The sequence below is a fragment of the Podarcis pityusensis genome, assembly GCF_964106645.2.
Source record: "Podarcis pityusensis genome assembly, chromosome: 13".
NCBI lineage: Eukaryota > Metazoa > Chordata > Lepidosauria > Squamata > Lacertidae > Podarcis > Podarcis pityusensis.
The window spans coordinates 52,548,933-52,570,561 of NC_138038.1; the positions used below are offsets into that span (position 1 = coordinate 52,548,933).

Consider the following 21,629-nt stretch of genomic DNA (forward strand, 5'->3'; position numbering starts at 1 on the left):
TCTGTTCTCATCCTGAAGCAAAGTTCTTAACCTGAGGTACTATTTCTGGGTTAGCGGAGTCTGTAACCTGAAGCGTATGTAACCCAAGGTTGTTGTTGTTGTTTAGTCATTTAGTCGTGTCCGCCTCTTCGTGACCCCCTGGAGTGGAGCACGCCAGGCACTCCTGTCTTCCACTGCCTCCCCCAGTTTGGTCAAACTCATGCTGGTAGCTTCAAGAACACTGTCCAACCATCTTGTCCTCCATCGTCCCCTTCTCCTTGTGCCCTCCATCTTTCCCAACATCAGGGTCTTTTCCAGGGAGTCTTCTCTTCTCATGAGGTGGCCAAAGTACTGGAGCCTCAGCTTCAGGATCTGTACTTCCCCTGAGCACTCAGGGCTGATTTCCTTCAGAATGGAGAGGTTGGATCTTCTTGCAGTCCATGGGACTCTCAAGAGTCTCCTCCAGCACCAGAATTCAAAAGCATCCATTCTTCAGCGATCAGCCTTCTTTATGGTCCAGCTCTCACTTCCATACATCACTACTGGGAAAACCAGAGCTTTAACTATACGGACCTTTGTCGTCAAGGTGATGTCTCTGCTTTTTAAGATGTTGTCAAGTTCAAGTTCAAGTTTATTGCGGCCAAAGCCAGTGACACTAAACACCACAAGATCAGACAACAAGAAATCAGCAACAACTTCAGAAAAGAAAAAAGGTTACACAAGGGAACTTCGCAGTGTGCCATTCAACAGAAGAGATTTACGCTTCTTAATTACTAAAGTGCAAAATTTAGCCACCTCATATGATATTGAGCTTGAGGAATCTTCCAGGAGGTATTTTCGAAGAATTTCAGGGGAGGATTCCAAATAATATTGAAGGGGTATAAATTTTGATAGAAGCGGTAAAATAAGTTGAACTCGTTCTTCACTATAGAATTCGCAAAATAGAAGAATGTGTGTGACAGATTCTACCTTATTAGACATACAAGGGCAGAGACGCGCATGCATTGGAACCCGCGTGAATTTGCCGTACAGCACTGCTGAGGGCATTGTCTCAAAGCGGGCTCTAGAGAAAGCCCATCTATAGGCTTCGTTAGTGATGTTAGTTAAGTAAGGGGCAGCTGCAAAATTAGGCCAAGCTTTTAAGCATCTATACGTCTCTGGGAGTAGGGCGCCTTCTTGTTGTAATTCGATATCATAAAGTCTCCGAGTGATAGTAGCTTTTGCCTTGTTCAGAGTTCCAATAAAAAGATTTTCAGGGTTTAGGCCAATTTGTTTGATCTTGTTAGTTATTTGCATAAGCCAAGGAGGATAGGGAACTGCGGCCAGGAAGCAAGGTAATAGACCCTTAGGATTGTAATGGATTTTCAGCCAGAGGGATATTGCTTGTTCCCAGACTTTTAATTCCACTCTGGGCAGTCCTGCCTCTTGCCTTAAGACTGCATTAGGTGTACACTTAGGGGTAGCAAATAATGATCTTAAGAATTTAGATTGTACTGTTTCAAGGGTCTTAAGGTTGGCAGAGGGGCTAATTTGAGAGCCATATAGAAGTTGGGCTAAAGATTTTGCCTGAAAGACTGTTAGGGCCATCGGGAGGAAGCCAGCTCCTTTCCTTCTGAATAATCTAAGGATAGCATTTGCACTTCTTTCTGCTGATATAGCTGATGTGGTCAAGTGTGTTGAGAATTTGGCATTATAAGAAAAAGTAATGCCTAAGTATTGGAAGGTCTTAGTCTGTTCAATGGCGTTTCCCTTTACGCTCCAATTATCCTTCCTGAAGGAGCGGTTAAAATGTACAATTTTGGTTTTGGCAAAGTTAATTGTTAACAGTTCAGTGTTACATTTAAGATGTTGTCTAGGTTTGCCATCGCCTTTCTCCCAAGAAGCAGGCGTCTTTTAATTTCGTGACTGCTGTCACCATCTGCAGTGATCATGGAGCCCAAGAAAGTAAAATCTCTCACTGCCTCCATTTCTTCCTCTTCTATTTGCCAGGAGGTGATGGGCCCAGTGGCCATGATCTTCGTTCAACTGTACAATAGCTTTGTAAACGAGCATTTTGGTTTCCCTGCGAATGTCCCGGTCCTCAAACACTCTGCGCTTCCGTCGGGAGAAAGGCGCCCTCGCAGGCCTTTTTGCTGAGCCTGTAATCTCACCCAGGGCCTGCCCACTCCAGGGCGGAGGCTCCACCTGTTTCTGTCTGCCTCCTGCCTCACACCTGACCCGCCCCAGGTGAGCTCCCTCCGCCCCAGGGAGGAGCTTCCGACACCCAGCAGACTTGGGACGGCCAGGAGGAGAAGCAGGCAGAAAGAAAGAAAGAACGGACGGACGGAAGAAAGTAAGAAAGATCCGGAGAGGGGAGGAAATCGCCACAGGTTCCTCCATCCAGGTGAGTGCCCAAGGAGCGAGGGATTGTGGGGCAGCAGGTAAGATTGCCCCTTTCTTAATGGGGAAACCTTTGCCCCCTTACCTGTCTGACTCTCTTACACCCCTCCCTTATCTCCGGTTGGTTCTGTCTATCACCTACTTTTTCTTCTTCCTCTTTTTCTCTTGATCTTTCTCTCCTCCACCCACGCCGAGTTCTGCACATTCATCTCTATCCTCCTACCTGGCTGACCCACTTATATCAGCTTCCTCCTCTGAGCTGCTTTCTTTGACCCTCTTTCCTCCTTATCTCTCTCTCTTATAGAATCCTAGAATTGTAAAGTCGGAAAGGGACCCTCAGAGGTCATCCATCCCAACCCGCCTCCAATGCAGGAATCTCAACACCCAGGAAATCCCCATTCCCGACTTTTTGCTCACCTGAACAGACGGCCAGCTTGCCCCCCCGGGGAATAGGAGGAGGATCGTTAATAGGGAAAATTAATGTCTGGGTCTTAATGCAAGAGTTAGACTTCCTGGCATCACTCATGGGTTATTCCTGAGAGCGACACCCCAACTTTGAAGCACCCGGCCGCTGCAGGTTACAAGAGCCCATTTAAGTTGCTATATCATCATCCTCCCAAACCCACACACCCTTGGAGACGAAATTTTCTGGGGCGACGGTTGCTCATGTTCCCATTTCGCAGACGGAGGGAGGGAACTGAGGCAGGCAGGTAGCAGCACGCAGCAGGCAGGCCAGAATCATGTGTCATAAGCGCAGAAGACGAGGCTGCTGGGTCAGGCTGAGGGGGGAGGCCTAGTTAGCCCAGGATCCTGTTCTCGCAGCAGCCAAGCAGAGACACGCAACCAGAACATGAGAGCAACATCAATGCTCTCCCCAGCATTCAGAGCTTAAAACACAGCCGTCGTGGCTGGTGGCCGCGGCTAGGCTCATCCTCTTTTAGAGAGCCACCCAAGTTGGCTCAACGGGTCTGTGCGTCTGGCTGTTAAGCAGAAGATTGGTGGTTCGATCCCGCCCAGGGGACAGGATCCCATCATTGCACGGGGTTAGACTAGATGGCCGTTGGGGGTCCCAACTCTACAATTCAGTGGTTCTGTGTTTATAAGAGGGCAGCTGTCTCTTGAGGCAGCGAGTTCCACAGTTTAATAATAATAATAATTTATTATTTATACCTGGCCCATGTGGCTGGGTTTCCCTAGCCACTCTGGGCAGCTTCCCAAAAAATATTAAAATAAAATGTTTAATAATGTTTAATATCTATTAAACATTAAAAGCATCCCTAAACAGGGCTGCCTTCAGATGTCTTCTAAAAGTCAGATAGTTGTTTATTTCCTTGACATCCAGTGGGAGGGTGTTCCACAGGGAGGGCGCCACCACCGAGAAGGCCCTGTGCCTGGTTCCCTGTAACATCACTTCTCGCAGGGAGGGAACCACCAAAAGGCCCTCGGAGCTGGACCTCAGTGTCCGGGCAGAACGATGGGGGTGGAGACGCTCCTTCAGGTCTCCTGGGCCTTTGAGGCCGTTTAGGACTTTAAAGGTCAACACCAACACTTTGAATTGTGCTCAGAAACGTTTAACTCTGAGCAGTGTGGATATAACGACCTTCTTCTGCGCGATCTGGATTTCCCAGCCTTCCTTGGACAAACCTGCTGGGTTCCAGTACGATGAGAGATGGAGAAAAAACCCCCTGCACGATTCTGGTGTCTCTTTGTGACATTCCCTGCAGGATCAGGCCCCTGGCCCAGCCAGCCTAGCATCCTATTCTTAACAGATCCTTCAGTTTGAAGCCAGCAATCAGGATCCTTGCACAAGAGCCCTTGATTTAATTCAATCACAGGGATCGCTGTAGGCTCAAAGCACATCGCCACACGCCTCACAGAATTCTGGGCAATGTAGTTTTACCCCTCACAGAGTTACAGCGCCCAGCAACCCTTAGCAAACTACATTACCCAGAATTCTTTGAGGGGGGGGGGAAACATACGCTTTAAAGTTACAGCCTCATAATTTGTAACCCAGACTCCTGGGAACATTCCGTAGATTCCTGCGTTTCAGGGGGTTGGGCTGGATGACCTTTGGGATCCCTTCTAACTTTACAGTTCTGTGAAGATAATCCTACTGTTTGCCCAGATATTCCTTTGACTAAAGAAAGAGAGAGTTTGGTGCCGGCTCAAACCTTGCCCTGCAAATCTTACACTCCCAGGACTGATGTATGCTTATTCTGTCGATTTGAATTGCATTGCGTTAGTGGGCAGAGCCTCAGACAATAGAAGGAATTAGCGTAACGTTTTGCTAACCGTTTGACGGATCTAATTAACAACGCTTTGGAAGGAAGAAGCCGGCTGTTTGCAAATGCGGTGGATGGATAGAAAAGAAAGCGGGGAGCATTTGCAAAACACTCCAGACCTGAAATTGCAGAACCGTAGAATTGTAGAGTTGAAAGGGGCACCCAGGGTTCATCTAGACCAACCCGCTGCAATGCAGGAATCGCAGCCGAGGAATCTCTGGCCCTCCAACCTCTGCTCAAAAACCTCCGGTGGAGGAGAGTCCAATGTCTTTAACCAAAGGCAATCCCCTCCCCACCAAATAACACCCCACTGCCTTGCTTAAAAGGGGGAAAAAATCATGCAGTACGTGGCTAAACTATTGCACCTGCAAAAAGAAAGATCAGAGTACTTGGGACTTTTTTTATTTAGGGAGAAAGGAGGTAGATAGCGTGAGAGAGTGAATAGAGAAATGTCTCTCTCCCTTTCTCATAACACGGCAAATCGTGGACACGTAAGGAAGCAGAAGGTCTGGACAGATTCAGGACAGATAAACGAACCACATCATTCGGCGCACGGTTAAACTGCGGAACTCCCTGCCACAGTAGGCAGGGACGGCCGCCAACTTGGATGGCTTTAAAAGAGGACTGGAGAAATTCCTGGAGGAGGAGAGGGCTATTTATGGCTACTAGCCAGGATGGCTGTGACTCCACACCTGAAGGCTGCAATGCTTTTGGGTACCAGTTGCTGGAAACTGCAGGAAGAGAGAGTGGGTCTTGAGTTCGAATCTTGCATTGCAGACTTTTTATATATATCAGGCATGTCCAACAGGTAGATCGTGGGGTGTTCCTGGTAGATCCTGGTAGATCTCTTTACAAAAAAGCAAAAAACGAACAAACTTTGCCTTACTAAAAAAAGCTCCACAACTTTGGGTAGATCACTGCCCGTCTTTTTACGACAGGCATAGGCAAACTCGGCCCTCCAGATGTTTTGGGACTACAACTCCCATGATCCCTAGCTAACAGGCCCAGTGGTCAGGGATGATGGGAACAGTAGTCCCAAAACATCTGGAGGGCTGAGTTTGCCTAGGCCTGTTTAACAACACTGGGTAGATCACTGCCAGATTTTTTATACTGTGAGTAGATCGCAGTCTATTGGGAGATGGACGTACCTGATATAAATATATCCATACGTTGACCATCTATCTGGGTTTTTCCAGCCACTCTTGGCAGCTTCCAACACATATAAAAGCATAATAAAATGTCAAACGTTAAAAGCTTCCCTAAACAGAGCTGCCTTCAGATGTCTTCTAAAAGTCAAATAGCTGTTTATTTCCTTGACATCTGGTGGGAGGGCATTCCACAGGGCGGGTGCCACCACCGAGAAGGCCCTCTGCCTTGTTCCCTGTAACCTCACTTCTCACAGGGAGGGAACCACCAGAAGGCCCTCGGAGCTGGACCTCAGTGTCCGGGCTGGACGATGGGGGTGGAGATGCTCCTTCAGGTCTACTGGGCCTTTGAGGCCGTTTAGGGCTTTAAAAGTCAGCACCGACACTTTGAATTGATCTCAGAAACGTACTGGGAGCCAATGCAGATCTCTCAGGACCGGTGTTATGTGGTCTCGGCGGCCGCTCCCAGTCCCCAGTCTGGCTGCCGCATTCTGGATTAATTGTAGTTCCCGGGTCACCTTCAAAGGTAGCCCCACGTAGAGCGCATGGCAGTAGTCCAAGCAGGAGATAACCAGAGCATGCACCACTCTGGCAAGACAGTCCGCAGGCAGGGAAGGTCTCATCCTGCGTACCAGGTGGAGCTGGCAGACAGCCGCCCTGGACACAGAACTGACCTGTGCCTCCATGGACAGCGGTGAGCCCAAAATGACTCCCACGCTGCAATTTAGGGATCTAAATCGATCGTTCGGCCATTAAGTTTCCGAGTCACCTTCAAAGGTAGCCCCACATAGAGCGCATGGCAGTAGTCCAAACGAATCGGGACGCCCCCTTTGCCAAGAATGCTTTTGAAACTAGGTAGTGATGGGGGCTGGAAGTGGGCCAGAAACCACCCCTTGGCCAGCTTTGGGCCACTTTTATTACGATAAAAGCTAAAATCAGCGAGAGGCATTGTCGTCTGGTGTTAGAGTGTGGGACAGGGACCGAGCGGGAGAGCCAGGTTCGAATTCCGACTTGGCCACGAAGCTGACCTCAGCCCTTCGCTGCCTCTCAGCCTAAACTACCTCTCAGGGTTCTTGTTAGGGAGGGGAGAAATCATGTGTTCCACCACGGGCTCCTTTGAGATAAAAGTTGTGATTAAAAAATGCAACCAATAAATAAATAAACGATAATGGGATCGGGGTCTGGGCAGCCTGCGGATCTCTGAAGTTTGAGAGAGGTTTTAGCTTTTTATGACTTTTGGGCGGCCGGCTTACGCTGAGTCCGCCGCCGCGCATCTTGTCAATATTTGCTCACGGTTTGGACTTTGACGTTGCGGCACAGGGTGGGGCCACAGAGGTGCTTCGGACAGGAACTGGTTTGGACAACAGCAGGAGGGGGTGGGACAAGGAAGATGGTCAGTAGCGGCTCGGAGGCGAGGAAGAGTCTTTGGAAAGAACCCAGGAGTCCTGCGTCCCCAGAAGACTCTCCAACGCTTCCCCTCTGTACTTCAAAGCCCATTTTAAAAATAATAATTTTTGCTAGGTGCCTTTAAGACCTGGGCGGCAGGTGGATGTCCAACAGGTGTTGTTCCCCCCCACCACAACCTCAGCACAGAGGTGCATAAATGCATTGCAGCGGGTTGGACTAGATGACCCCTAGGTTCCCTTCCAGCTCCTTGATCTGTGATCAGAATGCTTCTTTGGCTGAATTTTCCCCTTTCAGGGAACTGGGAAAGGGATAACCCCCACTTTTGGAGGGGCGAGGTTAATTTTGGGGGTCTGGAGGGCTGATTCCCTGCACCCCCTCATTTATTTATCGCATTTGGATCCTACTTTTCCCCCCGATCCGAGGAGCTCAGAGTGGCGTGCGTGCTTCTCCCGCCCTTCAAGCGATATCTACGACCCTGTGAGGTAGGTTCTAGGCTGAGAGAGGCCTCCGAGGTCCCAGCCAGTGGGAAAGATTCGCACCCAGGTCTCTCCCAGTCCGACACCCTAACCCATGGGTAGGCAAACTAAGGCCCAGGGGCCGGATCTGGCCCAATCGCCTTCCCAATCCAGCCCATGGATGGTCCAGGAATCAGCGTGTTTTTGTGGTTTTTTATATAATTTTTTATTCGTTTTTTAACATACCATTTCCAACAGTAATTGAACATACTTTTACATCTTAATCAATTTTTTTGACTTCCATCAGTCCTGTCTGAAAATTTCCCAATCTAATCTCTTAGTATGCATTCCTTACTTTCCCTCTTACATTTAAAACTCATAACCAATATCTCTATCTTTTTAGCACTTCGTTTATTTCTCCTTACAAAACTTATTGTAGTCCTACTAGCGTAATTTGTTGGTTACAATTGCTCTTCAAATAGTTCATATACTTTTTCCAATCTTCTGCGAATCTCTGGTCCCGCAGGTTTCGAATCCTTCCTCTCATTTTGTGCAATTCTGCACAGTCCATTAATTTTGTCTGCCAGTTCTGGGAATCAGCATGTTTTTACATGAGCAGAATGTGTCCTTTTATTTAAAATGCATCTCTGGGTTATTTGTGGGGCCTGCCTGGTGTTTTTGCATGAGTAGAATGTGTGTTTTTATTTAAAATGCATCTCTGGGTTATTTGTGGGGCATAGGAATTCATCTTTTTTTCTTTTGCAAAACATAGTCCAGCCCCCTGCAAGGTCTGAGGGACAGTGGACCAGCCCCCTGCTGAAAAAGTTTGCTGATGCCTCCTCCTAACCTCTATGCTACTCCCTTCTCTTCTGCTGCCCCCCACAGCCTGAGCCCTGGCTCCCATAGTAATAATAATAATAATAATAATAGTTTATTATTTATACCCCGCCCATCTGGCTGGGTTTCCCCAGCCACTCTGGGCAGCTTCCAACAAAACACTAAAATACAATAACCTATTAAACATTAAAAGCTTCCCTAAATAGGGCTGCCTTCAGATGTCTTCTAAAAGTTTGGTAGTTATTTTTCTCTTTGACATCTGACGGGAGGGCATTCCACAGGGCAGGTGCCACCACCGAGAAGGCCCTCTGCCTGGTTCCCTGTAACTTGGCTTCTCGCAGGGAGGGAACCGCCAGAAGGCCCTCGGAGCTGGACCTCAATGTCCGGGCAGAACGATGGAGGTGGAGACGCTCCTTCAGGTCTACTGGGCCTTTGAGGCCGTTTAGGGCTTTCAAGGTCAGCACCAACACTTTGAATTGTGCTCAGAAACGTACTGGGAGCCAGTGTAGGTCTTTCAAGACCAGTGTTATGTGGTCTTGGCGGCCGCTCCCAGTCCCCAGTCTAGCTGCCACATTCTGGATTAGTTGTAGTTTACGGGTCACCTTCAAAGGTAGCCCCACATAGAGCGCATGGCAGTAGTCCAAGCGGGAGATAACCAGAGCATGCACCACTCTGGCGAGACAGACAGCGGGCAGGGAGGGTCTCACCCTGCGCACCAGATGGAGCTGGTAGACAGCTGCCCTGGACACAGAACTGACCTGTGCCTCCATGGACAGCTGTGAGTCCAGAATGACTCCCAGGCCGCGCACCTGGTCCTTTAGGGGCACAGTTACCTCATTCAGGACCAGGGAATCTCCCCCCTCCCGTCCCCCCAAAACAGTACTTCTGTCTTGTCAGGATTCAACCTCAATCTGTTATCTGCCATCCATAGGACCCAACTCCATTGCCCCATTGCTTATTTCGGGGTTTCTGAACCCGCTGACACCTCGTTTTCTTCTCCAGCTGACTCTCATTGTCTCGCCTGCAGATGAGCAAGGCTTTTCTGCCATTCCCGGCTGATCTGGAAACACCCAAGTTAGAAAAAGGAAAGGGAAACCCCCCCAGGGCGAGTCGAGCTTCACAGGTTCGCCCCTCGCCTGCGAGGAACCCAGGAGTCCGGGTGTCTCCCCAGCAGCCAGGGAGGCTGACCCCTCCTGTCTCGCCGGCTGAAATCCTCCCCCAGCAGGAACAGGTTTGGCCAGGTTGAACCGCTCTTGGCGGTTCAGATTGTCTTCCTTCTCTTCACACACACGCTGATAAAGAGGTCAGGCAGCCATCACACAGGTGAAGCTGGTCTTAGGGGCCCTGGGTCGCCGGGTCAGAGGGAACAGTTTTCGGGAACGCAGCCGGGCGGCAAGGGGAAATTCGGCAGGCTTAGCGCAGGCCTAGGCAAACTCAGCCCTCCAGATGTTTTGGGACTGCTGGAGGGCTGAGTCTGCCCAGGCCTGGCTTAGCGCTTGCTTCTACACCTGTTGAATTTCTGGCTGCCATTCACCCGTGGTCTTAGGGCAGGCTTCCTCAAACTCAGCCCTCCAGATGTTTTGGGACTACAACTCCCATCATCCTTGACCACTGGTCCTGTTAGCTAGGGATCATGGGAGTTGTAGTCCCAAAACATCTGGAGGGCCAAGTTTGCCTATGCCTTGTTCATGAGAATAAGGATTTTATTTTCTGGGATTCGTCAGATGCAATTCCTGTGTTTCCAGGGGGCTGGATTCGAACGATGACTCTCTCGGGGTCCCGTCCAACTCTGTAATTATATGATTTCCGCCCCAAAAGAATGAAGGTGGATATCGGCTGCAAGTTTGAATGGCGGCAGTCGGAATTTGCTTTCGATGCAGCTGACCTGAATCTTTAATCCATTCTGCCTAGGGAGGAGGAGTTAACCCAGTGACTCTTTACAGATCAATCAGCTGGATTTAGGCCACAGGCTGAGAGCAAACTCACTGCAGGAAATGATAACTCGAGTGAGTGAGTCAAGCTACACACTCAGTAGGAGGAGGCCCAAATGGATTTTTAAAAACCCAAGGTGGCTGACCAGGAAAAAAGACCCTGTGATGAAGGCAGATTCCATGCCAGGGATCATTAGGAAAATAATTGAGAATTAATCTGCCAATATCGTAAGGGTGGCCGGACTTGAAATACTGTCTACCGTTCTGGTTGCCTCACACCAGAAAGGATATTGTAGCATTGGGAAAGGGTTTAATTCCCTCAGGCTTCCTCAACTCCACCAGGCTGCGCCTGGACAGCACCAGCCAGTTGATACAAGAACAACTGTCTAGAAATTGGCACCTGCGCTTTGTTTTTCCTCTTCCTTCCCTGTCCCTTTTTCCTTGTGTGCCGTGTCTCTTTTCAGACTGTCTTGTTTCGATTGCACGTAAGCAGCAATTTTTTGGCACTAATCCTCTAAATAACCAAACAGTAGTGTACTTTTGCCCATCTTTAAATTGAGATTTTTATTTTTATTTTTTTGCTAATCACCGGGTCCTGTTTAAAAACCCCACCAGGTGCTGCCATGGCGCCAGACGATGGCACCGACTGGCTGCTCCAGTTGCTGTCCGAAATCCAGCTGGAGCAGTTTTACGGCAAAATCCGCAACGAGCTCCACGTCACCCGTCCGGGACATTTCGATTACGTCAAGCCCGCGGATCTGGAACGCATTGGCATGGGGCGCCCAGGTAGTTCCTGTGTGATGGTACAACAGGGTTTATTTTTGGGAGGGGGCGTTTTGCTGAGGCTGCTTGGGGTGGTGATGTCACCGGGGGAAGTCCGTGGTGATGTCATGGTGGTAGCACTTGGAGACGGAGGTTAATTGGGAGACGGGAATGAAGGCATTCTGAACACCTCAGGCAGTTCATGGGTGGGCAACCTAAGGCCCGGGGGCCGGATCTGGCCCAATCGCCTTCTAAATCCAGCCCACAGATGGTCTGGGAATCAGTGTGTTTTTACATAAGTAGAATGTGTGCTTTTATTTAAAATGCATCTCTGGGTTATTTGTGGGGCATAGGAATTCGTTCATTCCCCCCCCCACCCCCCAATACAGTGGACACTCAGGTTGCGAACATGATCCATGTGGGATGCACATTCGCAACCCGCAGCGTTCGCAACCTGTGTTTGCGCGTCTGCGCATGCGCAAAGCACGATTTAGCGCTTCTGCGCATGCCCGACCGCCAAAACCCGGAAGTAACCCATTCTGGTACTTCCGGGTTTTGGTGGTCCGCGACCCAAAAAAACCGCAACCTGAAGCGGCTGTAACCTGAGGCATGACTGTATAGTCCGGCCCCGCACAAGGTCTGAGGGACAGTGGACCGGCCCCCTGCCGAAAAAGTTTGCTGACCCCTGGCTCAGAGTGTCTATGGTAGTGGTGCTCAAAGGGTGTGGCAGGAGAGGATGGGAAGCAAAACAGGAAAATCCAATTGAAATATATAAAGGCAAAGAGACCCCTGACCATTAGATCCAGTCGTGGCTGACTCTGGCGTTGCGGCGCTCATCTCGCTTTATTGGCCAAGGGAGCCGGCATACAGCTTCCGGGTCATGTGGCCAACAGGACTAAGTTAGATTTAAAAAATTGTCCAGTAGCACCTTAGAGACCAATTAAGTTTGTTCTTGGTATATGCTTTTGTGTGCATGGTATCTGAAGAAGTGTGCATACACATGAAAGCTTACACCAAGAACAAACTTAGTTGGTCTCTAAGGTGCTAGTAGGGACGCGGGTGGCGCTGTGGGTTAAACCACAGAGCCTAGGACTTGCCGATCGGCGGTTCGAATCCCCGCGACGGGGTGAGCTCCCATTGCTCGGTCCCTGCTCCTGCCAACCTAGCAGTTTGAAAGCACAAAGTGCAAGTAGATAAATAGGTACCACTCCGGCAGGAAGGGAAACGGCGTTTCCATGCGCTGCTCTGGTTCGCCAGAAGCGGCTTAGTCCTGCTGGCCACATGACCCGGAAGGTGGACGCCGGCTCCCTCGGCCAATAAAGCGAGATGAGCGCCGCAACCCCAGAGTCGGCCATGACTGGACCTAAGGTCAGGGGCCCCTTTACCTTTTTAAGGTACTACTGGACAATTTTTATATATATATTTCGACTGCGTCAGACCAACACGGCTACCTACCTGAATCTAGGAAAATCCAGTGACAGCCAAAGAAACATTTAAGCATTTCAGTGTTGTGCAGCATAGAATAGCATTGATTATTATTTATAAAATGCAGTTCTTCGCTTTCCAATGGAACCAGGCAGGGTGGATAAAAATCAATGTTTCTTTTTTTAATAAAAAAATCAGATTTTTTTTTATTTAAATCAGATTTTTAAAATATTTTGGAGGAAAAATCTTTCTAAAGATAATTTTCTGTTTAAGTTACATTGTAGTCCACAGGCTATTCCTCAGGAAATAAAGATTTGTTTCAAGTTTTTCATGTGTGCTAAAACTCAGTCTAAGTTGGGTTTTTTTTAAAAAATCGTTTAACCACATCAGTTAACAAACATGGATACATATGCTATAATGTTATTGTTTTTGTTAAATAAATTGTTTAAATTGTTATGAAGGAAATGGTTATTTTTCTCCTTCCAGTAAAGTACAGCAGAAAAGTTGTCCAAATATAAACAATAATTTCATCATTAGCTGTCTTTGCATTTGTAACAGTATAACCAAATCAGTAATTTTTGATATAACTGTAAAAACTACTCTGAAAATTGATTATTCCAAAAAACGAAACCTTCCTCTGGTTGTAAATATTAAGAGGATGCCAGCAAGGTCGAACCTTTGTGTAAAATGATTTAAATCACGTTTTGGTGACTAGTGATTTAAATTGATTTGATTTAAATCAAATTCACTCTGGCACCAGGCATTGGGTAAAGGTTTGGCTCCTTTTGTTCCATGCAAAAGATTTCCAGGGATGATTTGAGCCTTGGAGTCCTAACCAGTTAGGTCAAAAAAGCCAAAATGGCCCCAAGGGTCATATTTGCAATAATTTGAGATCGAGATCGAGATTTCATCCCTCTCCTTTAGGACAGAGACGGTTGGAGGAAGCCTTGAAAAGGAGGAAACCTCAAGGCCAGCGCCCCATGTCCTGGGTCTATAAGGTGGGTACTTTCTGCCTGCCTTGAAGAAACACACAAATATTAGGGTCACGGTCATAAATTGGAAATAAATCGAGTTACAGCCAGTCCAGGGACAAAGATGGCCGCCCTTCTTCCTGGCAACAGGAATATAGACAAGCTGAACAATATAATACAACATGATGGCCAATAACAATGGCCCTAAACACTTTTTATAGACTAAAACAAATGATCAGAAATTACAACCAAAGTCTTTTAATCTTCTTTGCCAGTCGCGGTAGAATAATTCAAAAGTTTGATATATACCGTATTTTTCACTCTATTGGACGCAGTTTTTCCTCTCCAAAAATTGAGAGGAAATGTGTGTGCATCCTATAGAGCGAATGCAGGCTTGTGCCATAGCCGCGCGCAACCCCTCCGGCAGGGAGAGGCTGCACGGGGCTATGGCTTCTTTAGCCCCACGCAGCCTCTCCCGGCAAGGAGAGGCTGCACGGGGCTAAAGGGGAAGCCAAAACAGCGAGCGGGATCCATCCCGCTTGCTGCCTTGCCTTCTTCCATAGCTGCGCACAACCCCTCTAGCAGGGAGAGGTTGTGTGCAGCCTGTACGCTGCTCTTTGGGGCTGTGGGGGAAAAATATTTTTTTCCTTGATTTCCCCCCCTAAAAACTGGGTGCGCCCTATGGTCCGGTGCGCCCTATGGTGCGAAAAATACGGTACATAATCTGTCACCAAATATCGCCGGAACAGAGTTTCCGGAAAACCAATCTGTTTCGTTCAAGGCTTCACCAGCCAATCTCGATCAATTCTTCATCAGCCAGACTTGTAAGAATTCATATGAGAAGGATGCAGTTCAATTTCCTAACAAGCCGATCTTACATGTAAGCAAATATAAACGCTGTAGAAAATATCATCTACAATACTGTCTTATTTATTTTATAGTACAGTACATTGATAATTGGGACGCAGGTGGCGCTGCGGGTTAAACCACAGAGCCTAGGGCTTGCCGATCAGAAGGTCAGCGGTTCGAATCCCCGCAATGACGGGGTGAGCTCCTGTTGCTCAGTCCCTGCTCCTGCCAACCTAGCAGTTCGAAAGCATGTCAAAGTGCAAGTAGATAAATAGGTACCACTCCGGCGGGAAGGTAAATGGCGTTCCGTGTGCTTCTCTGGTTCGCCAGAAGCGGCTTAGTCCTGCTGGCCACATGACCCGGAAGCTGTACGCCGGCTCCCTCAGCCAGTAAAGCGAGATGAGCACCGCAACCCCAAAGTTGGCCACGACTGGACCTAATGATCAGGGGTCTCTTTACCCCTTACTTTTACATTGATAATTGCGTTCATTTTATGGATCAATGATCAATGATGACTATATGAGCACTGATCCAGAGCATATTTTCTACAGCGTTTATAGAACTGATCAAGATTGGCAGTCTCAGCAGCCCGGAGCCAGCCTGGTAGCGCAGTTGGCTCTGGCTGCCCGCTGCCGTGGCGCCCGCCATTTTGCCTCGCCGGAAGTCCCCAGATGATGTGTCTTGTGTTCGTTAAACCCATCTTGCAACATTCATTCCCTACTAATAAATCTACAACACTTAAAATATACATCCGGGGACATTGAATGAAATCTGGGGACGGATTTTGCTCGGGGGCAGATTTGCAAATCCGGGGACTGTCCCTAGGAAACGGGACGTCTGGTAACCATAATTTTAGAGTCTCATGCTACCATGAGAAATGTTTAAAATCAGTGAAATGTACGAAGTTGGGAAGCGCAAAATAAAAATACACAAAAACTTGAAAAGAAGAAGAAGAAGAGAGGAATGGAGTGGAAAGGTTGCGTGGACCTATTTGGTCCTGCGAATTTATTGCTCAGTAAATGACCCACACAATATTGTGAGGACTGAACTAGGGTCTTTTCGGATGCTTTGGCCATCCGGGGGGGGGGGGGGCTAGGGATTTTAAAGCTTTCAGCTCTCCTGGGACGGAAGTTTATAAAGCTTTTCCCCGCTGCCCTTTCTTATTTCTTTCATATATATATATATATATATATATATATATATAATAACATCATAACACCTTTTATAAAATTTATGCTCTACCGAGCTCTCGACTTCCCTCCGCCCGTCTCCTGGTTTTTGTAAAACGCATATTATATCCACCCATTTCATACATCTCGATTCTACATATATCTTAAAGTGTGTAAAACTTGAAGCACAAATAGAAAGTTCCTTCTTTTAAACCAGGCATGTCCAAAGTTCATCTCGGGAGCCTAAACCAGCCTGCTGTTCGTTTTAATCCACCCCAGTGGTTTTATATGTCCTGGGGTAAAATCCTAAGAAAAGATCAACAACTTCAATTGTAAAATTGTAAAAAAAAATGCTAAACAACTTCAATCCTAATAAAAGCTCAACAACTTTGGTCGGCCCTCATGCATGCTCACTTCATCAAATCTGGCCCTCTTCAAAAAAGTTTGGGCACCCCTGATTTATACGTTGTGATTTTTATCTCAGTCCTGCTAGTGTCTTTATATGTTTACAGCGATTGTCTAAATATCATAGCAGTCAACTTTTCCTTTTTTGTGTGAGGAATCCTATTTGGAATAAGGGAATTTCCCTTTTAAAAAGGGGAAATGTTGACAGCTACGCTAAATATGGAATAAATTTACTCCATTCTCTCTGAAAAGTGTCTTTATATGTTTACAGTAATGCTCTAAATATGGAATAAATTTACTCCATTCTCTCTGAAAAGTGTCTTTATATGTTTACAGTGATGGTCTAAATATTGAATAAATTTACTCCATTCTCGTTTAAATGTTTGGTCGCTCTGGTTTCGGATTTTGCCCGTCGGCTTTGCCAGTTTCCACATCGTCCATCACCTTCACCTGCCATTCTTCCGCTGTTGGTAATTCCCTTTCTTATTTCTGACGTAGATGTTCACCGGGACACGGATCCCTGAGAGCGACGAAGCCCCCAGCCCAGCCCAGCCCTGCCCAACCCCCCGGGCCGACGCCGACGCCTCTCTCAAATGCCTGATCAGCGAGTGGGACCTGCGGATCCGGGAGCGGCTGGGCGACGGCTGCTTTGGGGTTGTGCATCGCGCCGAGTGGAGCACGCCCGGCGGGGGAGTGGTACGTTTTCATCCCCCCGACTCCGGTTCCTTTGCTTCTCTACCTGTTGGACAGCCGCCCTCTGGACCTGGGATGTTCCCAGTTGCATCTGAGCCGAGCCGTCGCTGCTGGGCTGTTTCTTTGTTTATTTCAGGGGTGGGGCAACCTTTCGAGGGCCACATCCCATCTATTGGGGGCCGCTTTCAAGGAGTGGGTGGGGCCACAACCCAAAGGAGGGGCCACTCTTCCCCCCCTCTCTTTCTATCCCACCCCTTTCTCTCTTCCTCTTGCTTCTCCTCTGGGCTTTTCTGCCCACCACAAAAAATGGACAATTTAAGGTCGTCTAGCGTTACGTTTGGGACGAAGGTGGCTCTGTGGGTTAAACCACAGAGCCTAGGACTTGCTGATCAGAAGGTTGCTGGTTTGAATCCCCCTGACGGGGTGAGCTCCCGTTGCTCGGTCCCTGCTCCTGCCAACCTAGCAGTTCGAAAGCACGTCAAAGTGCAAGTAGATAAATAGGTACCACTCCGGCGGGAAGGTAAACGGCGTTTCCGTGCGCTGCTCTGGTTTGCCAGAAGCGGCTTAGTCCTGCTGGACACATGACCCGGCAGCTGTACGCCGGCTCCCTCGGCCAATAAAGCGATATGAGCGTCGCAACCCCAGAGTCGGCCACGACTGGACCTCATGGTCAGGGGTCCCTTTACCTTTACCTTTACCTTTACCGTTACATTATATCCTGCCTTTCCTCCAGAGGAAACCCCAGGCAAGCCCATTCCATCCTCGCGACAACCCTGTTGGGCAGGGATGCATGAGAGGTTGCGATTTGCCTGTGCAAGCTTCATGGCTGAGTGGGGATTTCGAACCCAGGCCCAAGCCTGGCCATGTGAAGCATCAGAGATGCCAGATAGAAAGACCTTTGGCCTGACCCAACATGGTCAGAATCCTTCCTTTTCTACCCACCCAATAGGTAAAGGTAAAGGGACCCCTGACCATTAGGTCCAGCCGCCAACGACTCTGGGGTTGCGGCGCTCATCTCGCTTTACCAGCCGAGGGAGCCGGCGTCCAGCTTCCGGGTCATGTGGCCAGCAGGACCAAGCCACTTCTGGAGAACCAGAGCAGCGCACGGAAACGCCGTTTACCTTCCCGCCGGAGTGGTACCTATTTATCTACTTGTACTTCGATGAGCTTTTGAACTGCTAGGTTGGCAGGAGCAGGGACCGAGCAACGGGAGCTCACCCCGTCACGGGGATTCGAACCGCTGACCTTCTTATCGGCAAGTCCTAGGCTCTGTGGTTTAACCCACAGCGCCACTCGCATCCCCTTCACCCACCCAATAGCTGTCAGTTAATAGACGGCTTAGTGGAGCCTCCAGTTCTAGTAGCAGTCTACCGCGCAATATCAGACCCTGGTCAAAAATGGCAGGAAAGAGCTCTGGGTGTCACGAAACCATTGATAGCAGCCTCTCCTCCTCCGTGAATTTGCCAAAACCTCTTTTAAAGCCACCCGCGTTCCTGGCCGTTGCTGCCTCTTGTGGTGGGTAGTTCCACAGTTTATGCTCAAAGAAGGACTTCCTTTTATCCACCCTGAATCTTTTCACTGCGTGTCCTAGGGTTACGAGGGAGGGAGCAAAACATCCCCCTATCCTCTTGCCATGCATAATGCGGTAAATTTCCACTCTGTCTCTTTTTGGTTGCCCTTTCCCAAACCCTTTCCAAACTCTAGTATGTTGTTGCTGTTGTTATATTTATTAATGGTGCCTTGGTTCTCAAACTTGATCCGTTCCGGAAGTCTGTTCCAAAACCAAAGCATGTTCCAAAACCAAGGCACACTTTCCTACAGAAAGTAACGCAAAAGGGATTAATCTGTTCCAGACTTTTAAAAACAACCCCTTAAAAAACAGCAATTTAACATGAATTTTACTATCTAACGAGCTCATTGATCCATAAAATGAACGCAATAATCAATGTACTGTACTATAAAATAAATAAGACAGTATTGCAGATGATAAAAAATTATTTTTTTTCTTACCTGCACTGATGATAGTCATTGTTTGAATGGGGTTTTTTTAATCCATTTCCGCAGTCACACAATCAATCAATCAATCAATCAATCAGAAGCTGAACTGTGTTCCACACAGTCACAAAAAACAAATGAACCGAAAAAGCCACAAAAACGTGAAATAAATAGCAAAAACAAAAGCGCCAAACTTAACCCAGAAGTCCGTTCGACTTCTGAAACTTTCAAAAACCAAGGCGCGGCTTCTGATTGGCGCAGGCACCCCGGAAACGATAGTGGACATCCACATCAGATATTCAGCTTCCGAAACACGTTCGAAAACCGGAACACTTCCTTCTGGGTTTTTGGCATTTGGGAACCAAGGTAACACTGTATCACCTTTCATCCGACGATCACAGGGGTGGATTAAAATTCAAAAAAATCCTCTTTCAGGCGAGGCGACCAGAACTCTACTGGTTTCTACTGGGCGATTCTTTGATCTGACCTCTTTTTCCCCTTCCCCAGAAACCTGTCGCCGTCAAATCCCTGCGCTCCGACGTCTCCTGCGACCCGGGCGCCCTGATCGATTTCCTCAACGAGGTCAACGCCATGTGCTGCCTGAACCACCCAAACCTTCTTCGCCTCCATGGGGTGGTCCTAACTCAGCCCCTCAAAATGGTAAAGATTTCAGACTTCTTGTTGTTGTTGTTTAGTCGCTTAGTCGTGTCCGCCTCTTCGTGACCCCATGGACCAGAGCACGCCAGGCCCTCCTGTCTTCCACTGCCTCCCGCAGTTTGGTCAAGCTCATGCTGGTAGCTTCGAGAACACTGTCCCACCATCTCGTCCTCTGTCGTCCCCTTCTCCTTGTGCCCTCCATCTTTCCCAACATCAGGGTCTTTTCCAGGGAGTCTTCTCTTCTCATGAGGTGGCCAAAGTCTTGGAGCCTCAGCTTCAGGATCTGTCCTTCCAGTGAGCACTCAGGGCTGATTTCCTTCAGAATGGAGAGGTCTGATCTTCTTGCAGTCCATGGGACTCTCCAGAGTCTCCTCCAGCACCAGAATTCAAAAGCATCCATCCTTCGGTGATCAACCTTCTTTATGGTCCAGCTCTCACTTCCGTACATCACGACTGGGAAAACCAGAGCTTTAACTATACGGACCTTTGTTGGCAAAGTGATGTTTCTGCTTTTTAAGATGCTGTCTAGGTTTGTCATTCATAGACTTCATAGCGACCTCCTTACCCCGCAAAGGTCGCAGGACTCCTGGGTCCTCTTTCTGGGTGCACAGAATGTAGGGTGGTGCCCGGACTCTCTTAGGTTATCTTGGAAGGTGGGTTTTTTTTAAAAGGGGGGGGGGCTAATAGAGTCCAGAATGACTTTTTGCGGCTGGAGGGAATGCATAAGGAAACGGAGTTTTCCTCTGCATGTCCACTCTAGGAAAACAAGGAATGTTGTACTTGACTGCTCCTTATGTATCACATCCCACAGTTCCCGCGTTGCAGAGGGTTGGTCTAGATGGCCGCTGGGGGGTCCCCTTACAACGCGGTGGGCTCCTTTTAATCCAGCCCTGCCTCTCTGCCTCCCCTCAGGTGACTGAGCTGGCCCCCCTGGGCGCCCTCTACGACCGTCTCCGGCCCCCCTTCCCTCTCCACCAGCTCTGGAGCTACGCCCTGCAAGTTGCCCAAGGAATGTCTTACCTCGAATCCAAGCTCTTTGTCCACCGCGACCTGGCCGCTCGCAACATCCTCCTGGCCTCCGAGGAGACGGTCAAGATCGGCGACTTTGGGCTCATGAGGCCGCTGTCCAGCAAGAGCGACCGCTACATCATGTCCGCGCACCGGCGCATCCCTTTCGCCTGGTAGGAGTTTTTGAACCCACCCTGCAATATATATATATATATATCCCCACCCTGGGGCAGGGGGATCTGTGCCACGTTCCCACAACAGTTCTTTCTTTCAAAAATAGAACGTTTTCAGAATGCAATTCGAACCCAGGTCCCAGTCCTGTGCTCTAACCACTGCACCGCTCTGCCTGCACTTTGCTACGGGGTTGTTCTGATTGGCTCTCCCTCCCCTCCTCCGCCTCCTCAGGTGCGCCCCAGAGAGTTTGCGCATGGGGGTCTTCACCAGTGCCTCCGATGTGTGGATGTTCGGCGTCACCCTCTGGGAAATGTTCTCCTACTGCGAAGAACCTTGGATGGGATATTCCGGACGGCAGGTAATAATAATAATAATAATAATAATAATAATAATAATAATAATGGTTTTGGTTTAAGAACGGACTTCCGGAACGGATTAAGTTTGTAAACCGAGGTACCACTGTACTGTTTTTAGAATTTTTTTAACTGTAATTGTTTTCGGAATATTTTGATTTGTTTTAAAAACGCTTTTGCTTTTCTGTGGTATATCTATTTTCTGGTAAATCTTTTTCCCCAAGCTCCTTAGGAAGGACGTGTGAGAAAGGAAGGAAGGAAGGAAGGAAGGAAGGAAGGAAGGAAGGAAGGAAAGAAAGAAAGAAAGAAAGAAGGAGGGAAGGTATTATTTATACCTCGCCCATCTGGCTGGGTTTCCCCAGCTGCTCTGGGTGGCTTCCAACAGAATATATTAAAAACACGATAAAACATCAAACACTGAAAGCTTCCCCAAACAGGGCTGCCTTCAGATGTCTTCTAAAAGTCAGATAGCTGTTTATTTCCTTGACATCTGGTGGGAGGGCGTTCCACAGGGTGGGCGCCACCACCGAGAAGGCCCTCTGCCTGGTTCCCTGTAACTTGGCTTCTCGCAGGGAGGGAACTGCCAGAAGGCCCTCGGCGCTGGGCCTCAGTGTCCGGGCAGAACAATGGGGGTGGAGACGCTCCTTCAGGTCTACTGGGCCTTTGAGGCCGTTTAGGGCTTTGAAGGTCAGCACCAACACTTTGAATTGTGTTGTAAGAATCTCTGGACACAAACCGCCTCCTGTCCTCGCA

The 21,629-nt window shown here is 48.5% G+C and overlaps 1 protein-coding gene across 1 annotated transcript in view; it reads left to right on the plus strand.

The window, feature by feature from the left end:
- Positions 1 to 2,207: 2,207 nt before the first annotated feature.
- Positions 2,208 to 21,629, plus strand: part of TNK1 (tyrosine kinase non receptor 1) — a 38,837-nt gene continuing 19,415 nt past the window's right edge. The window contains exons 1-7 of the mRNA XM_080979736.1: positions 2,208 to 2,362; positions 11,031 to 11,201; positions 13,527 to 13,600; positions 16,495 to 16,692; positions 19,192 to 19,344; positions 20,254 to 20,522; positions 20,755 to 20,881. Coding sequence (XP_080835862.1) covers positions 11,039 to 11,201; positions 13,527 to 13,600; positions 16,495 to 16,692; positions 19,192 to 19,344; positions 20,254 to 20,522; positions 20,755 to 20,881 — 984 coding nt within the window. The 5' untranslated portion in view covers positions 2,208 to 2,362; positions 11,031 to 11,038. The remainder of the gene's footprint in view (positions 2,363 to 11,030; positions 11,202 to 13,526; positions 13,601 to 16,494; positions 16,693 to 19,191; positions 19,345 to 20,253; positions 20,523 to 20,754; positions 20,882 to 21,629) is intronic.